The sequence below is a fragment of the Anguilla anguilla genome, chromosome 4 (genome assembly GCF_013347855.1).
Source record: "Anguilla anguilla isolate fAngAng1 chromosome 4, fAngAng1.pri, whole genome shotgun sequence".
NCBI classification, from domain to species: domain Eukaryota; kingdom Metazoa; phylum Chordata; class Actinopteri; order Anguilliformes; family Anguillidae; genus Anguilla; species Anguilla anguilla.
This window is the reverse complement of record NC_049204.1, coordinates 45,271,504-45,290,210: the sequence shown is the minus strand read 5'-3', so window position 1 is coordinate 45,290,210 and position 18,707 is coordinate 45,271,504. Positions and strand designations below refer to the sequence as shown.

Here is an 18,707-nt window from a genome sequence, read left to right as displayed (position 1 = left end):
GTGAGGGAGATGCCTTTTAGCATACTTATTTTGAATAAAATGAGAATCCCATTCTACATTTAGTTTTCAGTGGGGTGTGTAAACAAATTTTTTTTTTTTAATCACCTGGTTCCAAACCATTCCTTTTTGCCAATCGCTCATATGTATTGCATAGCACAGCAATCAAAAGAGAACAAATGTGTGAATGTATCTTATATTTATGCGGCTGCCACGCCTGCTTACCTTCTCATGTGTGCCAGTTGTCCCTGCTGGGGCTGACCGAAAGATGGGGGCGAGGTGGTCGAAGCAGGGACGGAGGCGGAGGTTGCTGTGGTCACTGTCACGGGGGGAGGGCACGTGGTGGTAGCAGGTGCCACCTCTGTGAACTGCCCGCACACCTTGTCCACCTGGGGGGGGAGGGGGCACAAATACACAGCTTGAGCATTTTATGGTGGTCTGGGCAGGGATGTCTGACTGGCAGAGAGACTGACATGGGGAACACGAAGGGTTAAAAAACTATATAGAATGAGTACCAGGATAAACAGTAAAAATGCGCCATCAAGCATATATCCAAAAACCACTCGCAGCTGTTTCTGGATTTCGTGTAAACTTCTGCTCTTAGTTATTTAAGCAGCGCAGTTACAGTCCATGATCTTTCATTTTTGTTCAGTATCTTGATGAGTTCATGATAGACAATTTAAGACAGTTCTTGTGTCTCTAAACACTCATAAAAAGGTTTATTTAGTTTGTCTCCATAGGAGAACCCAATTACAGTTGAGGCCAAAAGTGTACATACACCTAAAGACATTCAAACTCAGTTTTTCACAACTCAACTTATTTCATGTTACCACGCCCTAACTGACTTAACACAGGAAATGTATCTACTTTATTTCCATAAGAGGTCATTTCAAAATAATAGCTAAGAGACAAATTTTTCAGCTTTTATGTACTATGTCAGATTTTCAGAGGGTCAAAAGTTTACATAAACTTTGTTAGTATTTGGTGGCATTGCCTTTTAATTGCTTGAATCAAATGCTTGGGGTAGCCTTCCACAAGCTTCTCAAAATACTTTGCCGAAATTCTCTCCCATTCCTCCTGACAGAACTGGTGTAACTCAGTCAGATTTGTGGGCCTCCTTGTTCATTTTCAATGGGATTCAGGTCAGGGCTTTGTGATGGCCACTCCAATACTTTCACTTTGTTGTCTTTAAGCCATTTTGTTACAACTTTGGAGGTATGCTTAGGATCATTGTCCTGCTGGAAGACCCAGTTGCGACCAAGTTTTAACTTTCTAGCTGATGTCTTGAGCTGTTGCTTCAGTATTTCTAAATAATCCATCTATTGCCATCTATTTTCTGAAATGCACAAGTCCCTTTTCCAGAAAAACACCCCCAGAACATGATGCTGCCACCCCCATGCTTCACAGTTGGGATGGTGATCTTTGGATTAAAGGCCTCACCCTTTTTCCACCATACATAGCGCTGATCATTATGGCCCAGCAATTCAATTTTTGTTTCATCTGACCAGAGAACACTCATCCAAAAGGCTAGGTCTCCATCCTGGAGATCACCTGCAAACTTCATTCTGGATTTTTAATTCCATCTTAGAGTAGGGGCTTCTTCCTTGTGCGACAGCTTTTCAGGCCATGGCGATGTAGGATTCTCTTAATGGTGGATGTAGATACTTTAGTACATGATGCCTCCAATTCCTTCACCAGTTCCTTTGTTGTTGTCTTGGGGTTCAGTTGAACCTTTTGGACCAAAGTTCAGTCAGCCCTGGGAGTTCCTTTGTGCCCCCTTCTTGAACAATGCAGTGTCTGTGTGGTCCCAAGATTTTTATATTTGCATACAATTGTTTGTAGATGCTCGTGGTACCTCCAGTTGATTGGAAATTGCACCTAAGGAGGAACCAGACTTGTTGAAGTCCACAATTTTTCTGAAGTCTTAGCTGCGTTGCTTGGATTTTCCCATGGTATCAAAGGCAAAAAAGCAGTGGCTCTAAAGGTAGGCCCTTAAATACAGCCACAGGTGCCAATTAACTCCTAATTAACTCCTAATTATGACAATTGGCAAATCAGAAGCTTCTAAAAATTACGTAAATTTCTGGAATCTTCCAGACTGTTTAAAGAGACAGTCAACTTGGTGTATGTAAACTGCTGACTCACTGGAATTCTGATAAAGTGAATTAAAGCTGAAATAAATCTGTCTCTAATCGATTGTTTTAAAATGACCTCTGATGTGAACAAAGTAAATGCCCTAATTAACTTGCCAAAAGAAATGTACGGTAACAGGAAATGTGCGGAGTTGTGAAAAACTGAGTTTGAATATCTTCAGCTAAGGAGTATGTACAACTGTAGGTTCTTAATAGAACTTTATTGTCTGTGTGAAAGCTCCCAGACTAAACCATTTTGACAAAGAACTCTAACTAGACAGGGCTGCTCTGTGTAGACACAGAGGAGCCTTTTGGAACCCTTTCTTCTGAGAGTGTATAAAATTTTTAACAATGTAATTGATGAGCAAACGACATTGGTCAATAAATAGAATTAATTAATTGATTAATGAGCCTGCTGGAAAAAAAACCTGCACACACACACACACACCAGACCTCCAGTGAAATAGCTGCCAGCCCCTTTGCTTTAGTGAGTACAGGAGAGAAGGACCCTGAGCAGTTCGCTGGGTCAGAGCTCTGCTGTACCAACAAACACCCAGTGAGTGGGCAGGGCAGGGAGCGGTACTGCTTGATCAGACCCGTACCACCGCCAAGGTTCACAGAACTTTTAACAGGAGGGGGAAAAAACTGAAGAAAAAACATATTTCCATTCAAACAGAAAAATGTGAATGCTTAATTTCTCATTTAATGTCATAGTTTTATTATAAATGTTTTATTTCTGTTTCTGTTCGCTGCACTGCGTATGTGCAGTCGGTGAGGGGGAGAACAAGGAATGACATCAGTTCGGATGACTGATCTGAGTCTAAGAAGAGGTTTGACATGAAGAGGTTTGACACTGACAGTGTCTGCAACGTGAACATTTCATATTTGAATGTTAATGGAAATATTTGAGCCAGGAGTTAAATTCTTGTCTGATTTTGTGTAAAGGTGATCATCTCTCTGTGTCTGTCCTGCTTTCTCTTCTCTAAAGGAGAATTACATCATGAAGCCATCCTCCAGGATCTCTCTAAAATGGACTTTAGTGTAATCAAAGCCCCTGAATGATAATCCATACACAGAGTGAGGCACAGGAAGACCCACTGGGGCACTGTAGGCCTCCACTGTTAAGGCCTACCTGCCCACAGGTAGTAACCTGTCAGGGCTCCGTCTCCTTAATCAATGCCTCCCACAGAGCAGTGTGGCTGAGCTCCCACTAGTGTTTCATATTGACATAGTCTACACCAGTAGCAGAAAGGGAGGGCGGTACCTCCGATTTGTACCAATCAAAAACTGGGTGTACCAAGGACAACCAGAACACAGCATGCCACCACCAGTGCTCTACACCAGGGGAACTCAAATCTGGCCCTAAAGTTCAGCAGTACTGCTGGTTTTCTCCACTCCCTGGTAGTCCATAGTCCAATAATGCCACTGATTGGCCAGATATAACCCTAACCTGGTGAATCAGGTTTAAATCAGTCCCTGACTGGAGGAGAGGAATGAAAACCAGCTGCACTACTGGCCCCGAGGGCCAGATTTGTATTCCTGCTCTACACCTTGATTTTTTTTTTCCACTGTCAAGCTCAGGTTTTGTGTAACTCACTGAAGAATGTAAGACTCAGTTCAAGACTGAGACATAAATACTTTGTGGGAAATATGAATGGGACTGCAGGACAACCACATGCAGATGAGCCATTCATCAAAGGGAAGCTGAACATCAGGGCTGCTGCAGTCCTTCATTGATCTAAATCAGCTAAGGAAGGAAAACAGTGACATCACAATAGAATATATCATTTCAAAGTTGAATTTCCCTCCCGGGAATTCCACTGCAAACAAGAACATTCTGAACTACTGGGAACTGCAGTGTCTGAGTCATTTACTGTTCATTTTGTAAGGGAATAAAAAAAGGGTAATAAAAGAAATGAAATATGAGTGGCTAATGCTGGAGTTTACTTTGGCATGCAGCAACATCGCCCCAAAAAGCCGTTTGACTTTCAGTGCCCTAAAGTACTGTAAAATCAGGCTGGCTTCAGCCCCGAATGCAGAAGACCTCCCGTGGAGACCAAAGAAATAAAATCAGAGTTGACAGAACCGCTATTCCTTAACCTCTTAGTGCAAAGCCCCTTGTGGTCGGCACGCTGGCGTGCAGTTTTAACTAAATGAATATGGGTAACAATGAATGTGTTTGTTACAGATATTGCTGAAGTCCGCAGGTCTATCGCTGCTCTTACTCTTTGTTAAATGTCCCAAGTTTGAGTATGTTCTGGTTACTTTTGAGCGATGTTTTGTTTGTTTAATTTCGGATCTTTGTTTTTTGTTTCTGTTAATCCACCTCGTAACATTGGTTGTGGAAGTGTAAGGAAAACTGTGTTTTCCCAGGCGGATTAACGTTTTTTTTTTATGTTTATTTGTTCGTTTGTTAAATCTTTGTTTCTTGTGTCTGTGCCACTTCCCCAAGCAGGTTGGTGATGCTGGCGGCCAGTGTTGCTAGCATGTAATAGGAGACCTAGTGTGTGCTAAACACACGTGTGGTTTGACATAGTTTTTTCTTTGGATTTGTAACTAAAGCTATTTACTTCACTGTGAGTACTATGATAGTGTGCCTTGCGTATTGAAGCCTGGAGTGTGATTTCACCATATAATATAATTCTCCTTAGAGGTAGCAGTGTAGGCCGCCAGCCCACTTGCTTGTACCAGTCTTGGCAACGTATTTAGTCTATCCGTGTTTAATGAATTGCTATTTATTGCTCTTTTCACTTTGTAATAATAAAACAATTTTTTCCATCAATCTGTAGTATGTCATTTATTTGACAACTGCCTTGGGTAACCCCTGTCTGTAGTAATGGAGTTCTCTTTAACTCACTAAACTAAAGAGTTGTGTAGTCAAGTAGCCAAATACGCGGCAATACAATTTGGCGTAACCGGCAGGATCATTATCTTGTGTTTGGATTGTGTGGAGAGCAATAATAGAAGTGGGAAGTAGCCAGACTGTTTTGTTTTTTTATATCATTTTGTTCATATTGTGTAAAGGGACAGTAAGAGCAGCGGTGGGCCACCACCTCAGTTGCCGAGCAGATCCAGTGCCTTCTACTCTTTTCTGCCCGAAGTTTATCTACAGGTCCAGACAACGGAGGACCGAATCAAGGAACTGGAGGAGCAGCTGGAACAGTTAAGGACAGAAAATGAGGGACTTGTAACAGCATCTCAGCCGGACAGTGGGCCTATGGCAGTTGATTCAGAGAGGAAGCGAGTTGTGTACCTTCAGCAAGACCGTAATTGCCCCAAGTTCTCTGGGTGCCTCGATCGAGCCGACTCTCTTGCTATAGAAGATTGGATTGAAGGGGTTGAAAGTCATGTTCAAACCAAACAATTTTCTCAAAGAGAAAAAGCCCTGTTTGTGTATAATCAGCTAGAGGGTGAAGCACGCACTGAGATTAAATTTCAGCCTCCAACTGTGCATGATAGTGATGTTGAAATGTTTAAAGTTTTGAGAGAGTTGTATGGTTCTTCACAGTCGCATATTTCTTTGCAGAGAAAATTTTTCAACCGTAAACAACAGGAGGGGGAGTCTCTTCTGGAGTATTCTCATGCTTTAATGATTTTGATGGACCGGGTTAAACAGAGTAATGCTAATACTGTCTCTAACCCTCAGACGGTCCTCCGAGACCAGTTTTGTGAGGGTGTCCGGGCCCGCCTGCTAAGCAGAGAATTAAAAGGGTTGGTATGTCAGAATTCAGGTTGGTCCTTACATCGGGTGCGTAAAGAGGCCATTCGGTGGGTATCAGAGGGAGAGAGTCAATCATTTAAATCTAAGCCCAAACAAATACCAACCATGTTGCATGCGAAGCGACCAGTGCAGGACACTCAGAACTGGCTGAACTCAAAGCACTAATTACTGCACAACAGAGCCAATTAGACTTGGTAATGAAAGCTCTTGGGTCTCAGAGAACCATGTCAAATAATGAGCGGCCTACCTATCGGGTCCCTAAATTCAAACGATCCTCCAATGGCAAGCCTATCTGTCTTCGGTGTGATAAGCCTGGTCATATCGCCCGTTACTGCCCTGCTGCTACCCCAGTGTCTAATCCAGTTGAGAATTCGGAAAAACTAGAGCCCCCCAGTGTGCAGAGCCACACACTGGGAGATGGGCTCCTGGGCTCAAGTAAGGTGCCTCCCCCAATTGCCTTTAACTAACTTGTTGGCACCTGCCCCATCATTGAAGTAATCATAGCGGGTGTCTCTGATCAGTCATTACTGGATACTGGGTCTATGGTCACAACCATTACAGAGAGCTGTTTTAATGCTAATTTTGCACATCTAAAAAGCTGTGATCTGCAGGAATGTGGATGGTTGGGTCTTAGAGCCGCAAATGGACTAGAGATCCCATATTTAGGATAGGTAGAACGTGATGTCACCATTCTGGGTAAATGTATGCCTCGTAGGGGTATTCTGGTGGTAAGGGACTCTGTTGATCTGCAAATGAATGAAAAAAAGAGAACTATCCTTGGTGTCTTGGGGATGAATATAATTAATGAGTATTATCATGAATTGTTTGAGCAGCATGGTGCCGATCTGTTCCAAGCCCCCCCAGTGCAGTTGATGGCCCCGGCTTTTCGACGGGTGCTAAGGCACTGCCAGATGATGGAGGCAGTGGTCAATTCTCCAGAAGCCCATAAGATCAGAGTGCAGGGTAAGAAGCCTATCTGTGTTTCTGCTGGTAGCATATCACTTGTCCCTGTTACATGCCCTAAGGTCCCCTCCCAAGAACAGCTAGAATTTTTGCGTGAACCTCTTGAGTCTAATGGGGGTTTTCTCCCTGAGGGACTGCTCATTTCTCCTTCCTTGGTGATGGTAAACAGGGGATTAGCCTATATTCCCATCACCAATGTAGGTAATTCTGATGTTTGGCTGACCCCTCGCAGAGTAGTGGGCACGGTACAGACGGTTAGGCTACTACGTAACTGTGACCCACAAGTAGAGCTGTCTGTTGATAGACTTACACAGGAGTGCACAGCTTTTGTCTCCTCCCATGTTGCTGGCCCTACTGAGAATAGACATATTGATCTTACACCCTTGGATGGTCTTAGCCAGACAGAGCAAGCACATGCTAAAGCTCTTTTAAACAAGTACAGCACATTATTTGCCAAGAATGACACTGATGTTGGGTGCACCAATTTAATTACCCATGAAATTCCTTTGCTCGACAATGTCCCAGTATGCCAGCCTTACCGTCGCATCCCTCCCACTCAGTATGAAGTGGTTAGGGCACACATTAAACAACTTTTAGAGGCCCAGATCATTAGAGAGAGTAGTAGCCCCTACTCCTCTCCCATCGTACTGGTGCAGAAGAGGGATGGAGGAATCAGGATGTGCGTTAATTATCGCCAATTGAATGCAAGAACCCAAAAAAAAGATGCATTTCTTCTTCTGAGGACTGAAGAATCTTTAGATGCCCTCACTGGAGTCCAGTGGTTTTCGACCTTGGATTTGGCCAGCGGTTACAGCCAGGTAGAAGTTGTTGAACAGGATCGAGCTAAAACCGCTTTCTGCACGCCCTTTCGGTTATATGAATTCAATCGTATGCCTTTTGGGCAGTGCAATGCTCCCAGTACATTTCAGTGCCTCATGGAGCGTAGGTTTGGAGACTGTCGCTATCAATCTGTCTTGTTATACCTTGATGATGTGATCGTGTTCTCGTCTTCAGTGCAACAACATCTCCAAAGGCTGGAAGAAGTGTTCTCCAGATTACACCATCAGGGGTTGAAGGTAAAGCATTCCAAACGTCAATTTTTTCATCGGGAAGTTAAATATCTGGGTCATGTGGTCTCCGCTCAGTACTGACCCAGAGAAGGTGGCTGCCGTGAAAAATTGGAAGCGTCCCACTAACCTGGCTGAAGTTCATTCCTTTCTGGGGTTTGCCAGCTATTACCGCTGGTTCATGGGGGGCTTTGCACAGATGGCTGCACTGCTACACCACTTGGTGGCTCAGCTGAGCACACCTGGGAAAAAGGGTAAGACCCCCAAAATGCCATTGTCTTCTGCCTGGAGCGAGAAATGTGAAGGTTTCCAGCAGCTCCGAGGCACATTGATTTCGGAACCTGTTTTAGCAGACGCCAACTTCCAAAAGCCTTTTATTCTGGAGATTGATGCTAGCCATGGGGGCCTTGGGGCAGTGCTCTCTCAAGAACAAGGTCAAGCCCATCGCATTTGCAAGCCGGGGTCTCAGGCCTGCTGAAAAGAACATGGAAAATTATAGCTCCATGAAGCTTGAATTTCTGGCCCTTAAGTGGGCTGTGACCGAGAAATTCCGGGAGTATTTGTTGGGCTCACAGTGTACAGTCTATACTGTCTATACTAATCCTCTATGTCATCTGGATACAGCAAAGCTGGGGGCAGTGGAACAGCGTTGGGTCTCCCAATTGGCTGCCTTCGACTTCCAGTATAAGTATCGGCCAGGGTCCAGAAATGGAAATGCTGATGCCCTATCTCGGCAGTATGCAGATCCAAGTGAACCAGACGATGAGCCGTCAAGTGGAGAAGAAGATCCAGTGAGATTCTTTTCCGGTGTTCACTCTGATGAGATGACTGTTCTCCCTGGCTATTCGCAGACCGACTTGGTGGCTCTACAGAAGCAGGACCCAGTGATTGGACCATTCTTGCCATATTGGCAGCATAGAAATCCCCCTGGGTCAGCTGAGAGGCTAAGACTGGGAGAACGCACCAAAGAACTATCCTGTCAGTGGAGCCGTTTGGAGGAAAAGAAGGGGGGACTATATCGCCAAATGCATGCCCCAGATGGAGGTAAGGTGAGCTTTCAGCTAGTGCTACCCCAGTGCCTTCAGAAGAATGTCTTTGCTAGCCTTCATGATGATCATGGGCACCAAGGTGTTGAAAGAACTCTGCAGCTGGTGCGGGCCCGCTGCTACTGGCCATGGATGGCCAGAGATGTGGATAATTGGTGCCGGGAATGCGAGAGGTGTGTCCTTGCCAAAGAGGAACTGCCAAGGGTCAAGCCGCCCAGAGATTGTTTGCAGTCATCACATCCACATGATGTCCTGGCAATAGATTTTACAGTGCTCGAGACTGCTAGCGATGGGAGAGAAAATGTTCTCATTTTAACTGTCTTTTCTAAATACACTCAGGCTGTCCCCACAAAGGACCAGAGGGCCAGCACGGTCGCTGATGCTTTGATGCAACACTGGTTCCATCGTTTTGGGCCCCCTTGTTGCATCCACTCTGACCAGGGGCAAAACTTTGAAAGTAATTTGCTCAAGCAGCTGTGTAGGATCTACAAGGTCCAGAAAAGTCGCACCACTCCTTATCATCCGCAAGGTAATGGGCAATGTGAGCGTTTTAATCATACTCTACACAACCTACTGTGTACATTGTCCCCTGACCAGAAGAGGCGCTGGCCACGCCATCTTTCTAACGGTGCATGTCCACTGCAGCGTCAAACATCGCACGTCGACAAGTCACCTGGCTGCTTGGGGGCGTGTCAAAAAAAATATGTGGTGGGCACTGGTGGGTGTTATGAAGTCCTGCTGAAAATGTGTTCCCGTTCATGCAAGCATGCAAAGGAGTGGAATAACCAGAATAAAATTAACATTAGTTTTTGGGTTAGGGCTAGCAGAGTTAGTGCCATGTTAACAAGCTAGCTATCTATCGTATATCAAACCGGATAATTTGCTGCTGAATTTAAATCCAGATAACATCCCAATATATCACAAACCTGCCATGGACCGCAACAAGAAGCTAGTAATAGCTGCTCTCTACCCCGTATAACACCGGGAATGCAGCTACAGAAATTATCAGTTTCTCCTCCATCCTCAAAATGCGCGGAACTTTTTTTAACGAACAAGATTTTGGCTAGCCGGCTGAAGAAACAGCAGCACAGCCTTCACCTGATTAGCTCAATGGAACGTGCTCGACGGATTCATTTGCACAAAGCTCTGCTCAACTTTTTTGTCGCGCTGCTACCAGTCGCTTCAGTGCGCCGCTACCAAAATGCATTGCGGGGCAGATTGACAGCTGTCCCATAGGAAATTAATGGGAGGCGTCAAATTGCGCTGCTTTCGACGCTGCAGTGGACATGCACCGTAAGGTAACCTACGCCTATAACACCACCATCCATCAGTCCACTGGTATAAGCCCCTATTTTTTGATGTTTGGCCGAGAGCCCCACTTATTAGTTGATTTCTTGCTGGGGGTAGGGGGCGATGAGCTGAATGATGGTACAGTGGAGGAGTGGATACAGGAGCACCAAGAGTCCTTGGAGGAAGCCTACGACCTTGTACAGCAGCGAATGACTTCCAAGTGGAAGCTGCGAGATCTGCTCCCACTTGGAAGATGGCCAACTGCTTTATACCAGAAATCATGCTGTGAGGGGGCGGAATAAAATCCAGGACATCTGGGATTCCACGCAATATCGTGTGGTGCGTCGGCCCGAGGAACAAGGAGTCATTTACTCTATTGCTCCTGCCAACCAAGATGGACCAGTGCTGCAAGTGCATCGGACCGATTTGAGGAGCATGCCTGGCGGTAGCGAACAGGAAGGTCTGCATCCACCCCTAGGGAACCCAGAAAGTGGAGGAGCTGGGAGGAGCTGGGAGGTGACAAAGAGGAGGAGCTGCAGGTACCAGGGGTGCTGATTTTTGAACGGGCTCAAAGTGGAGAGGAGTCCTCTGGGGAAGCAAGGCAAGGTGCTCCAGAGGTAGAAGTAGAGGTTAGCTTAGATGCTGGCCCTGAGCACATTGAGGAGCCAGATGTTGGAATGTCTATTTTTATGCATTTTTTAAATCAGGCATTAACGTGACTGACGCGAACGGTATTGGTAGCTGCTGGACGATGTAATTGTGCCAGAAAATCAGGTATGCACTTGTTTTTTTTTTTTTTCTTCTTTTTTTAAAAGTGCAGTTTTAACTAAATGAATACGGGTAACAATGAATGTGTTTGTTACAGATATTGCTGAAGTCCGCAGGTCTATCGCTGCTCTTACTCTTTGTTAAATGTCCCAAGTTTGAGTATGTTCTGGTTACTTTTGGGCAACATTTTGTTTGTTTAATTTTGGATCTTTGTTTTTTGTTTCTGTTAATCCGCCTCGTAACATTGCTTGTGGAAGTGTAAGGAAAACTGCGTTTTCCTAGGCGGATTAACGTTTTTTTTTTTATGTTTATGTGTTCGTTTGTTAAATCTTTGTTTCTTGTGTCTGTGCCACTTCCCCAAGCAGGTTGGTGATGCTGGCGGCCAGTGTTAGCATGTAATAGGAGACCTAGTGTGTGCTAAATGCTGAAACACGCGTGTGGTTTGACATAGCTTTAGTTACAAATCCAAAGATTTAAACTATTTACTTCGCTGTGAGTACTATGATAGTGTGCCTTGTGTATTGAAGCCTGGAGTGTGATTTCACCATATAATATAATTCTCCTTAGAGGTAGCAGTGTAGGCCGCCAGCCCACTTGCTTGTACCAGTCTTGGCAACGTATTTAGTCTATCCGTGTTTAATGAATTGCTATTTATTGCTCTTTTCACTTTGTAATCATAAAACAATTTTTGTATTTTTTCCATCAATCTGTAGTATGTCATTTATTTGACAAAACTGCCTTGGGTAACCCCTGTCAATAGTAATGGAGTTCTCTTTAATGCACTAAAGTAAAGAGTTGAGTAGTCAAGTAGCCAAATACGCGGCGCTACAAAAGTATGAGTTAGAAACAGAAATGCGTTGTTTTAGTTTCATTAGTAGACGATACACAACAACTATGCCGAATACGGAGATTCGCAGCACCACCATTGTCGCTCTGGTCGTTCATTTAACATGCACCCCCTCCCTGCAGTCTCATCTACAACTACACCCCCCGCCCATGACATAATGGACAATATTGTCTATCTTGGCATTCATAAAAATATTATTTCACCACTAAAAAATCGTATTCCCTCATAGCAACAAGATAAGCCCGATAATAGACCTAAGATATGCCAATACAGCAGTGAAAACGCTGCTTACTGAATAACGAGAAAAAGTTTTAAAAAATGATACCATGTCATTCTATAGTCAATATCTGGGACTAATATTGAATAAAGATACAACCTTACCCTTGGTTTTGAGCGTAGAGATGTCACTTTCGAGACTGAGTGGTCATATATTGTCTTGGACAATCCGTTTGGGAAATATATGCGCATTTGTGATGCCTTGGTACCTTCCAAAATAGCTGTGCGTAATACCACACGTGTTTACGGCGTTGTCGCCCTTTTTAGTACAGTCGGGCTTGATTGACAATTCATTTATTCAGTAGGTGAGAGTATAAGCTTTCTAACGATTTGTAACATTGTAACGGTTCATGCTTTTCTATATGATGATGTGCATTGTGTGCAGTTGAGGTTAATGGGCAGTGGTTCCTTTATGTTGTACTTTTATTTTGGAAGCATAAAACCAAGTGCAAGTGTGATTAACCAATAAGGGTGAAGATGAGTAAGCAGTAGTCTGGTGGGAAGTGATAAGCAGAGAAAAAGCGAGTTGGTAAACTATTAAGCTGTAACTAATGCATTTTATTATTTTCTCTGAAGTGATTGTGAATTGTAAAGAAAAAAAACAAAAAAAGAAAGGAGGAATAGGATAGGCTACCTTTGTAAGTGGCGACGAAGAGCACTGTGCACGACTGTGTCGCTTCTTCGATTCTTAGCATTTCTAAGTGGCTATGTGGAGCTGCTGCTGGTCTGCTCATTATAGTGGAGGGCAACCAGCATCTCACATCGCACCTGGCTGCAGATTCCTCCGACGGCTGCCGTGCCGCTGCTGGTTTTCAAGGAGCAGGCCTTTCGTTTCGTTACCGAAAATATTCTCATCATCGCATTCACTTACGCATTCACTCTGTGGTAGCAGTAAAAGACGCTGCACCTAATGAAATGTAGTCAACAATTTTTTTGTAATTTCTTGGAAAATACTATTATTATTGAGGAATTCTGGGCATAGCTAAGCCATATGTTTGCTGATAGACCTAGCTGACATGGAGGTCAGCTAGGTCAACAGAAGCGAATAGAACAATATCATTGATTTACTGTCTCTGTCTCCATCTACTGAACATAGATACGATTTCATCGTTGCTATGTAAGTATTACTGCTCACAATATTTCGGTTATATACCTTATTTTTGAAATTGAGTGTCTTTAAATAGGTTAGTGGTATTATATAATGTGGACATTTCACAATGTAATGTAAGTGTTAGTTAGTAGTGTAATAGTTTTTGTGAAGCATGCAACAGTGATGACATGAGAGTTGGAACATTGCCAAAACGTTGTGGACGGTTGAAAATTGGTTTCATGTCATCCCATCCCCATACAAGAAAACATACGAGAGTACAGAAATAGAGTACAGAGAGTATAGAAATACATACAAGAGTTAATTATTACACTATTTGGTACTGTACAGCATTGTGTGACAATATGTTTTATTATTTTTTAAATATGATAGCAATGTTTCATCTTAAACCTTCAGAAGGGGCACATGTATATGCTTTATAATGGCCAAAAAGCATTTTATTCAATTTGGGAGAGATTTTGGATATGTTTCTGGACCCCTAGATACTTTAGGCCACTGTACTGACTGAAAGCTTGTAATTCTCACTTGAAAATGATGCAACAGTGAGTTTCTTGAGTCAAAACAGTTGATTTGTAGTGAAATACGTGAATATATTGTGATTTACAGCAATGCATAATTTAGACATTTTGGATAGATTTGGAGACGCTGGGTACACTGCTTAGTTTTTGCTTCATACATCTATAGTAGTTAGATTTTATGAACTTGTGGTCAAGAAGTGTTTGATCCAGCACATGTATAGTTTAACCTGCTGTACATATGTAATCTCTCAGTATTTCATTGCAAACTAAAAAAGTACGAATTCATTTTTGTCAAATCGCATTTGTGGCACTTTATTTCTTCCATAATTATGAATATAAACTAATCTGCATTAGTATAGTAAATTATACAAATAGCATGCTTCATTTAAGCCATTTTTCAAGTCTCTGTGGTGTTTACAACTGGAGTTATAAAGCTTTAAATAGGGTACCCCCTAAATGGGCAAGGATTGGCAAGTTTTGGTTAACAAGGGGTTAACAAAGCGTTACCATCTCAAGCGGCAGGAATGAGACCCAAAAGCAAATCATTCAAGAAAGCAGGTTCTGTTCTTTTGGACAAGTCTGGGAGATGGCCCTTTATGCCCTGTAACACCCTTTCTGCTGAGGAGGGGGGAAGCTATGATCAGCCCAAAACTGAACACGACGGCACTGAAAACAATGACAAGCACAGTAACTCTGCGGTTAAGCAAGCCGGGTTGTTTGTACTTATATTTCCATAAATATTTCAGGTTGATTTACAACAGATTTTTTTAATGGATAAAAAGGTTATGTTGACAATATGAAAGGAAAAATAAGATCCCAACGATTTACATCCGCCTCCAGGGTGCTTGGAAGACTTAGATAAACAGACATGACTGTGGGAATTAAGTAGACAGAGAGGGAGCATAAACACATATAAATATCACAGCAGTGACTGAACACCAAGACTTTGGAAAGCATATGACCCTGTTACTCAAATCAAGGCCCCTGAGGGCCAAGCAATGGCATCCCTTTACCTGGGAATAAAGTCAGGTGTGAAGACTAATTGCTCAGTTAACTACCTTGGAGAAAAGAAAATCAGGGCCGAATTTGGATTTTGAGGGCCAGATTTAACATAACATCATATAAAGACGAGAACAGGCCATTCAGCCCAACAAATGCTCGCCATTTTCAAGTGTCCATGTATTTCAGTGCCCATAGAATATGACATCGCACCATTGAGTCTGAAACTACAGTGGGCTCCAGAATTATTGGCACCCTTGATAAATATGCACAAAAAATGCTTTAAAAAAAATGCTAAACTAAAAAATAATACAGTTATTGACATAAGCTTTATTTTCCAACACGTGTAAACTAGTGTGCTTGATTAATGATTCATTGGAATCAACCAGTCTTAAATTCTTTAAATAAATAAAAATATTTTCCCAAAAAACAGGTTCCACAATTATTGGCACCCCTGGTTTAATATTTTGTGAAAACACCCCTGGCAAAGATGACAGCCATGAGTCTTTTCCTGTAGTTTGTGATAAGGTTAGAGAACACATTTGGCTTATGAACCCCCCCTCTTCAGTTCAGACCACAGGGTTTTGATGGAATTTAAGTCTGGAGACTGAGATGGCCATTGGAAAACATGGATGTTGATTTCACTTAAGCATTTCTGTTTAGATTTTGATGTATGCTTGGAGTCATTGTCCTGCTGGACAATCTACCTATGACCAAGTCCTAGCAGAGTCCTAGCAGAGACAACCAAATTTTCTGCCAGAATTTCCTGGTACTTTGCTGAATTCATTGTGTCAGTGATCTAAAATAGCTAACATAGCTCAGGAGGTAAGACCGATTGTCTGGCAGTCAACACCTAACCCCTAACTGCTCTGGCGAATGAGAGGCATCAATTGTAAAGCGCTTTGGATAAAAATTTACCATTTACCATTTACCAAATAGTGCCCCGGGACTACTGCCAGCAAAACATCTCCAAAATATCAATGACCCACCTCCATATTTGACAGTAGGTATGAGGTGCTTCTCCTGTATGCATTCCTCTTTTGCCACCAAACATGTTGAAAGTGTGTATGGCCAAAACGTTCAATTTTGGTCTCATCTGACAATAGCACTCTCTTCCAGTCATAATTCCAATGGGGTTTGGCAAGCACCAGATTCTTGTTTTTGTTTATTGTGCTCAGTAAGGGCTGTCTTCGTGCCACACTTCCAAAGAGTTAGTTGGTATGGAGGTGCCATTTTATGTTTTTTTTAGACTTGTTGACTGCAAGAAACAAACCAATCTCTGCAATTCTTAAACAGTGATCCTTGGGTTATTAATGGCCTCCCTTACCATCTTCCTCACTGTCCGTGGGGACACCGTGCACTTGCTTTCTCTTCCTGGCAAGTTTGCAACCATTCCATATGTTTTACACCTTTTTTTTATTGCCCTTACAGTGCTAAGTGGTATGCTTAACCGTTTATGTCTTTTTTTGTACCCATTACCAGACTTGTGATGGTAAATTACCATCGGTCTCTTCTGTTATTTTAGTATCTTAGTTATTTGGCTTTTCCCATGCTGATGGATGACAAATGGATTTTGTATGCTTGTGAACTCATTTTTATTCTCTAGTGAAACTGGAAGTGATGGAATGGCACAATATAGTTCCTTTAGACTGAGATGAACTAAATTAAGTAAAATTGTATTGCCAAGTTCATTTTGTTTGATTTTACTTACAATAATTGTTAGGGGTGTCAAAAAAAAAATTAAATTACTTAATAAAAAAACATTGAAGCATGAAAGTAAATGTATTGAAATAAAAGTATAGTTTTCCCATATGTTTGAACATAACATATAGATTATTATCTGTGTCATTTATTATATGCAGCCTTTTTTCTTCATTTTTATTAAGGGGCCCAATAATTCTGGAGCCCACTGTACTATCAAGCACTGGGCTGCTGTATATCAGCCCTGCACAGTGAAAGAAGACATTTTTTAAATCCTAAATCCTTTGCTTCATAGGCCTGCCGCATTGTTGCAAGGTCCTCTGTCTACAGCACCTGCTACCCCTGTTTGATACATTGCGGCCCACCAGCTGTCTGGAGCAGGTGTCCCTTCAGACGGGCACGCTTCATGCGCTGCTGGCATCAGCTGCCCGCAGGTGGCAAATCAACAGTCCTCCTTCTAGGGGCGACACGACAGCCAATCATACGCCACCCCAGGATCATGGTGTTATGTTTCTGTTTTTTTGTCACCTTTTAGTTAACTATCTGCTTTTCTCCTGCACAATCTTTGTTTCGGTTTTTGTGTGGGCGTGGTTTTTCCTCTAACTCTCTCTCCCGTCAGCTGATCACTCTCACCTGTTCTGGCCGCATTCTCACACACTGGTTAATCAGTCATTTCATTCACCTGTTCCCTGTTTGCATGTTCACGCTCTGTTCATTATCTCTCATTTCACACACCTGGTTTCCTTGGTATATATTCTCTGTCTCCCTGTTCTTTTTTTTTTTTGCCAGATTGTGCCTCCTGTTTACACTGCCTTTCCAGCGTTTACCTCTTGTTAGTTTAACTCGTGTTTTGATCTTGCCTGTTTTCCCAACCACCGATTTTTGCCTGCCGACTGTTCTGCTGATTTCCTGGTCTGACCTCCATCTGTTTACCGACTTTGATTTTGCCTTCCGATTTTGTACTTTTGCCCCGGTGGGTTTTTCTGGTTTTGATCTTTGCACGAACTGACCACGAGACTGCCTGCTGTATTGTGTACTTCTGAATTAAACATCTCCTATGGGAGTTTTGCCACTCTGTTGTCTGAGTCTGCATTTGGGTCCACCTCACCTCAACCCGTGACACATGGGTCCAATGCATGTTACTGGATGCCCCGCCCTGTGTCCTGCAAGGAGGGGGGGGGGGATATCCAGCATAACAAATGTATGAATGACTACATTGCATTTCAACATTTGGCAGATACTCTTATTCAAGTCAGTTCCGGTTAAGCACCATTCTATAGGGTATTCTCAATGGCTGTGCCCCAGCTGTTAGTCACCTATTCAACTTGCCATTTCTGCCCTATTTTGTTATCCACAGTTCCCAGAAAACTAGGAAATCTAGGAAGTTTATCCTCAACGTTACTGTAATGTTATTCTCAAATTGTGATGCTTGATTGTTAGCTGGGTCTTCATCCTACTACTATAATTGGAGAGCGGTTTGTGTGTCCGTGTGTGTGTTTGTGTGTCCCACCATTCCTCCAATTCACATTCCTCCAATCCCTCCAAACTTGCCCCAAAAAAAGTTTCAGGGGGCCGGTGTTTGCATATGCTGTTTTTCATAATTTAATTTTTAATGTTAAAGAAATACTCACCAGTTTTACTTTTTATTTTGCAGTCCAGAACTACTGTCACCCGGAAGTACTGTACCAATGGTAACAGTTACACCACTGTAGGAGGGCTGGCCCCGCTTGGTACCTTTTCACTGTTTTGGTACTTATTCACTGTTCTGTGTGTTTTCTGGTCTCTTACACTGTGAGCCTGTATGGAGAGTGGTGCTTCGCTACCGAGTTGTTTGTTTCGCCACTGTTTTTGTGGTTTAATAAAGCGTTGATTCATGAATTCGACTTTCGTCTCCAACCCGTAAGTGGAACGTTACAGCACAGAAGGCTTAGAACTGAAAACACTGGAGAGGATCCATTCAAGACAGAGAGGGTTTTTTTGAAGAACGTTTGCATCATGGCTAAAAAGAAGCGCAAATCACTGTCGCAAAGTTGTGATGCCGAACGCAAGAGATTGGCGCGAGCTAGCGAATCTCCAGAGAAGTCAGATAAGAATTCTGAATTATATTGCTGATTCACCATTTGGCGTTAGCATGCTAATAAACTACCTAGCTAGCTTTCAGGCTTCTTGCGGTCGGTGCTAATAAACTACCTAGCTAGCTTTCAGGCTTCTTGCGGTCCGCGCAGTCTACACAGTGCTGATTCACTGTAATAAACTATGGTGCAGGCGGACTGT

The 18,707-nt window shown here is 42.9% G+C and overlaps 1 protein-coding gene across 4 annotated transcripts in view; it reads right to left on the bottom strand.

Annotated features, from left to right (window-relative positions):
- gpc5b (glypican 5b) overlaps nucleotides 1-18,707 on the bottom strand; it is a 195,757-nt gene that overhangs the window by 106,372 nt on the left and 70,678 nt on the right. For all 4 annotated transcript variants that reach the window (XM_035414637.1, XM_035414636.1, XM_035414635.1 and 1 more), the window contains one exon: nucleotides 223-386. In XM_035414637.1, the coding sequence (XP_035270528.1) occupies nucleotides 223-386 (164 nt within the window). The remainder of the gene's footprint in view (nucleotides 1-222; nucleotides 387-18,707) is intronic.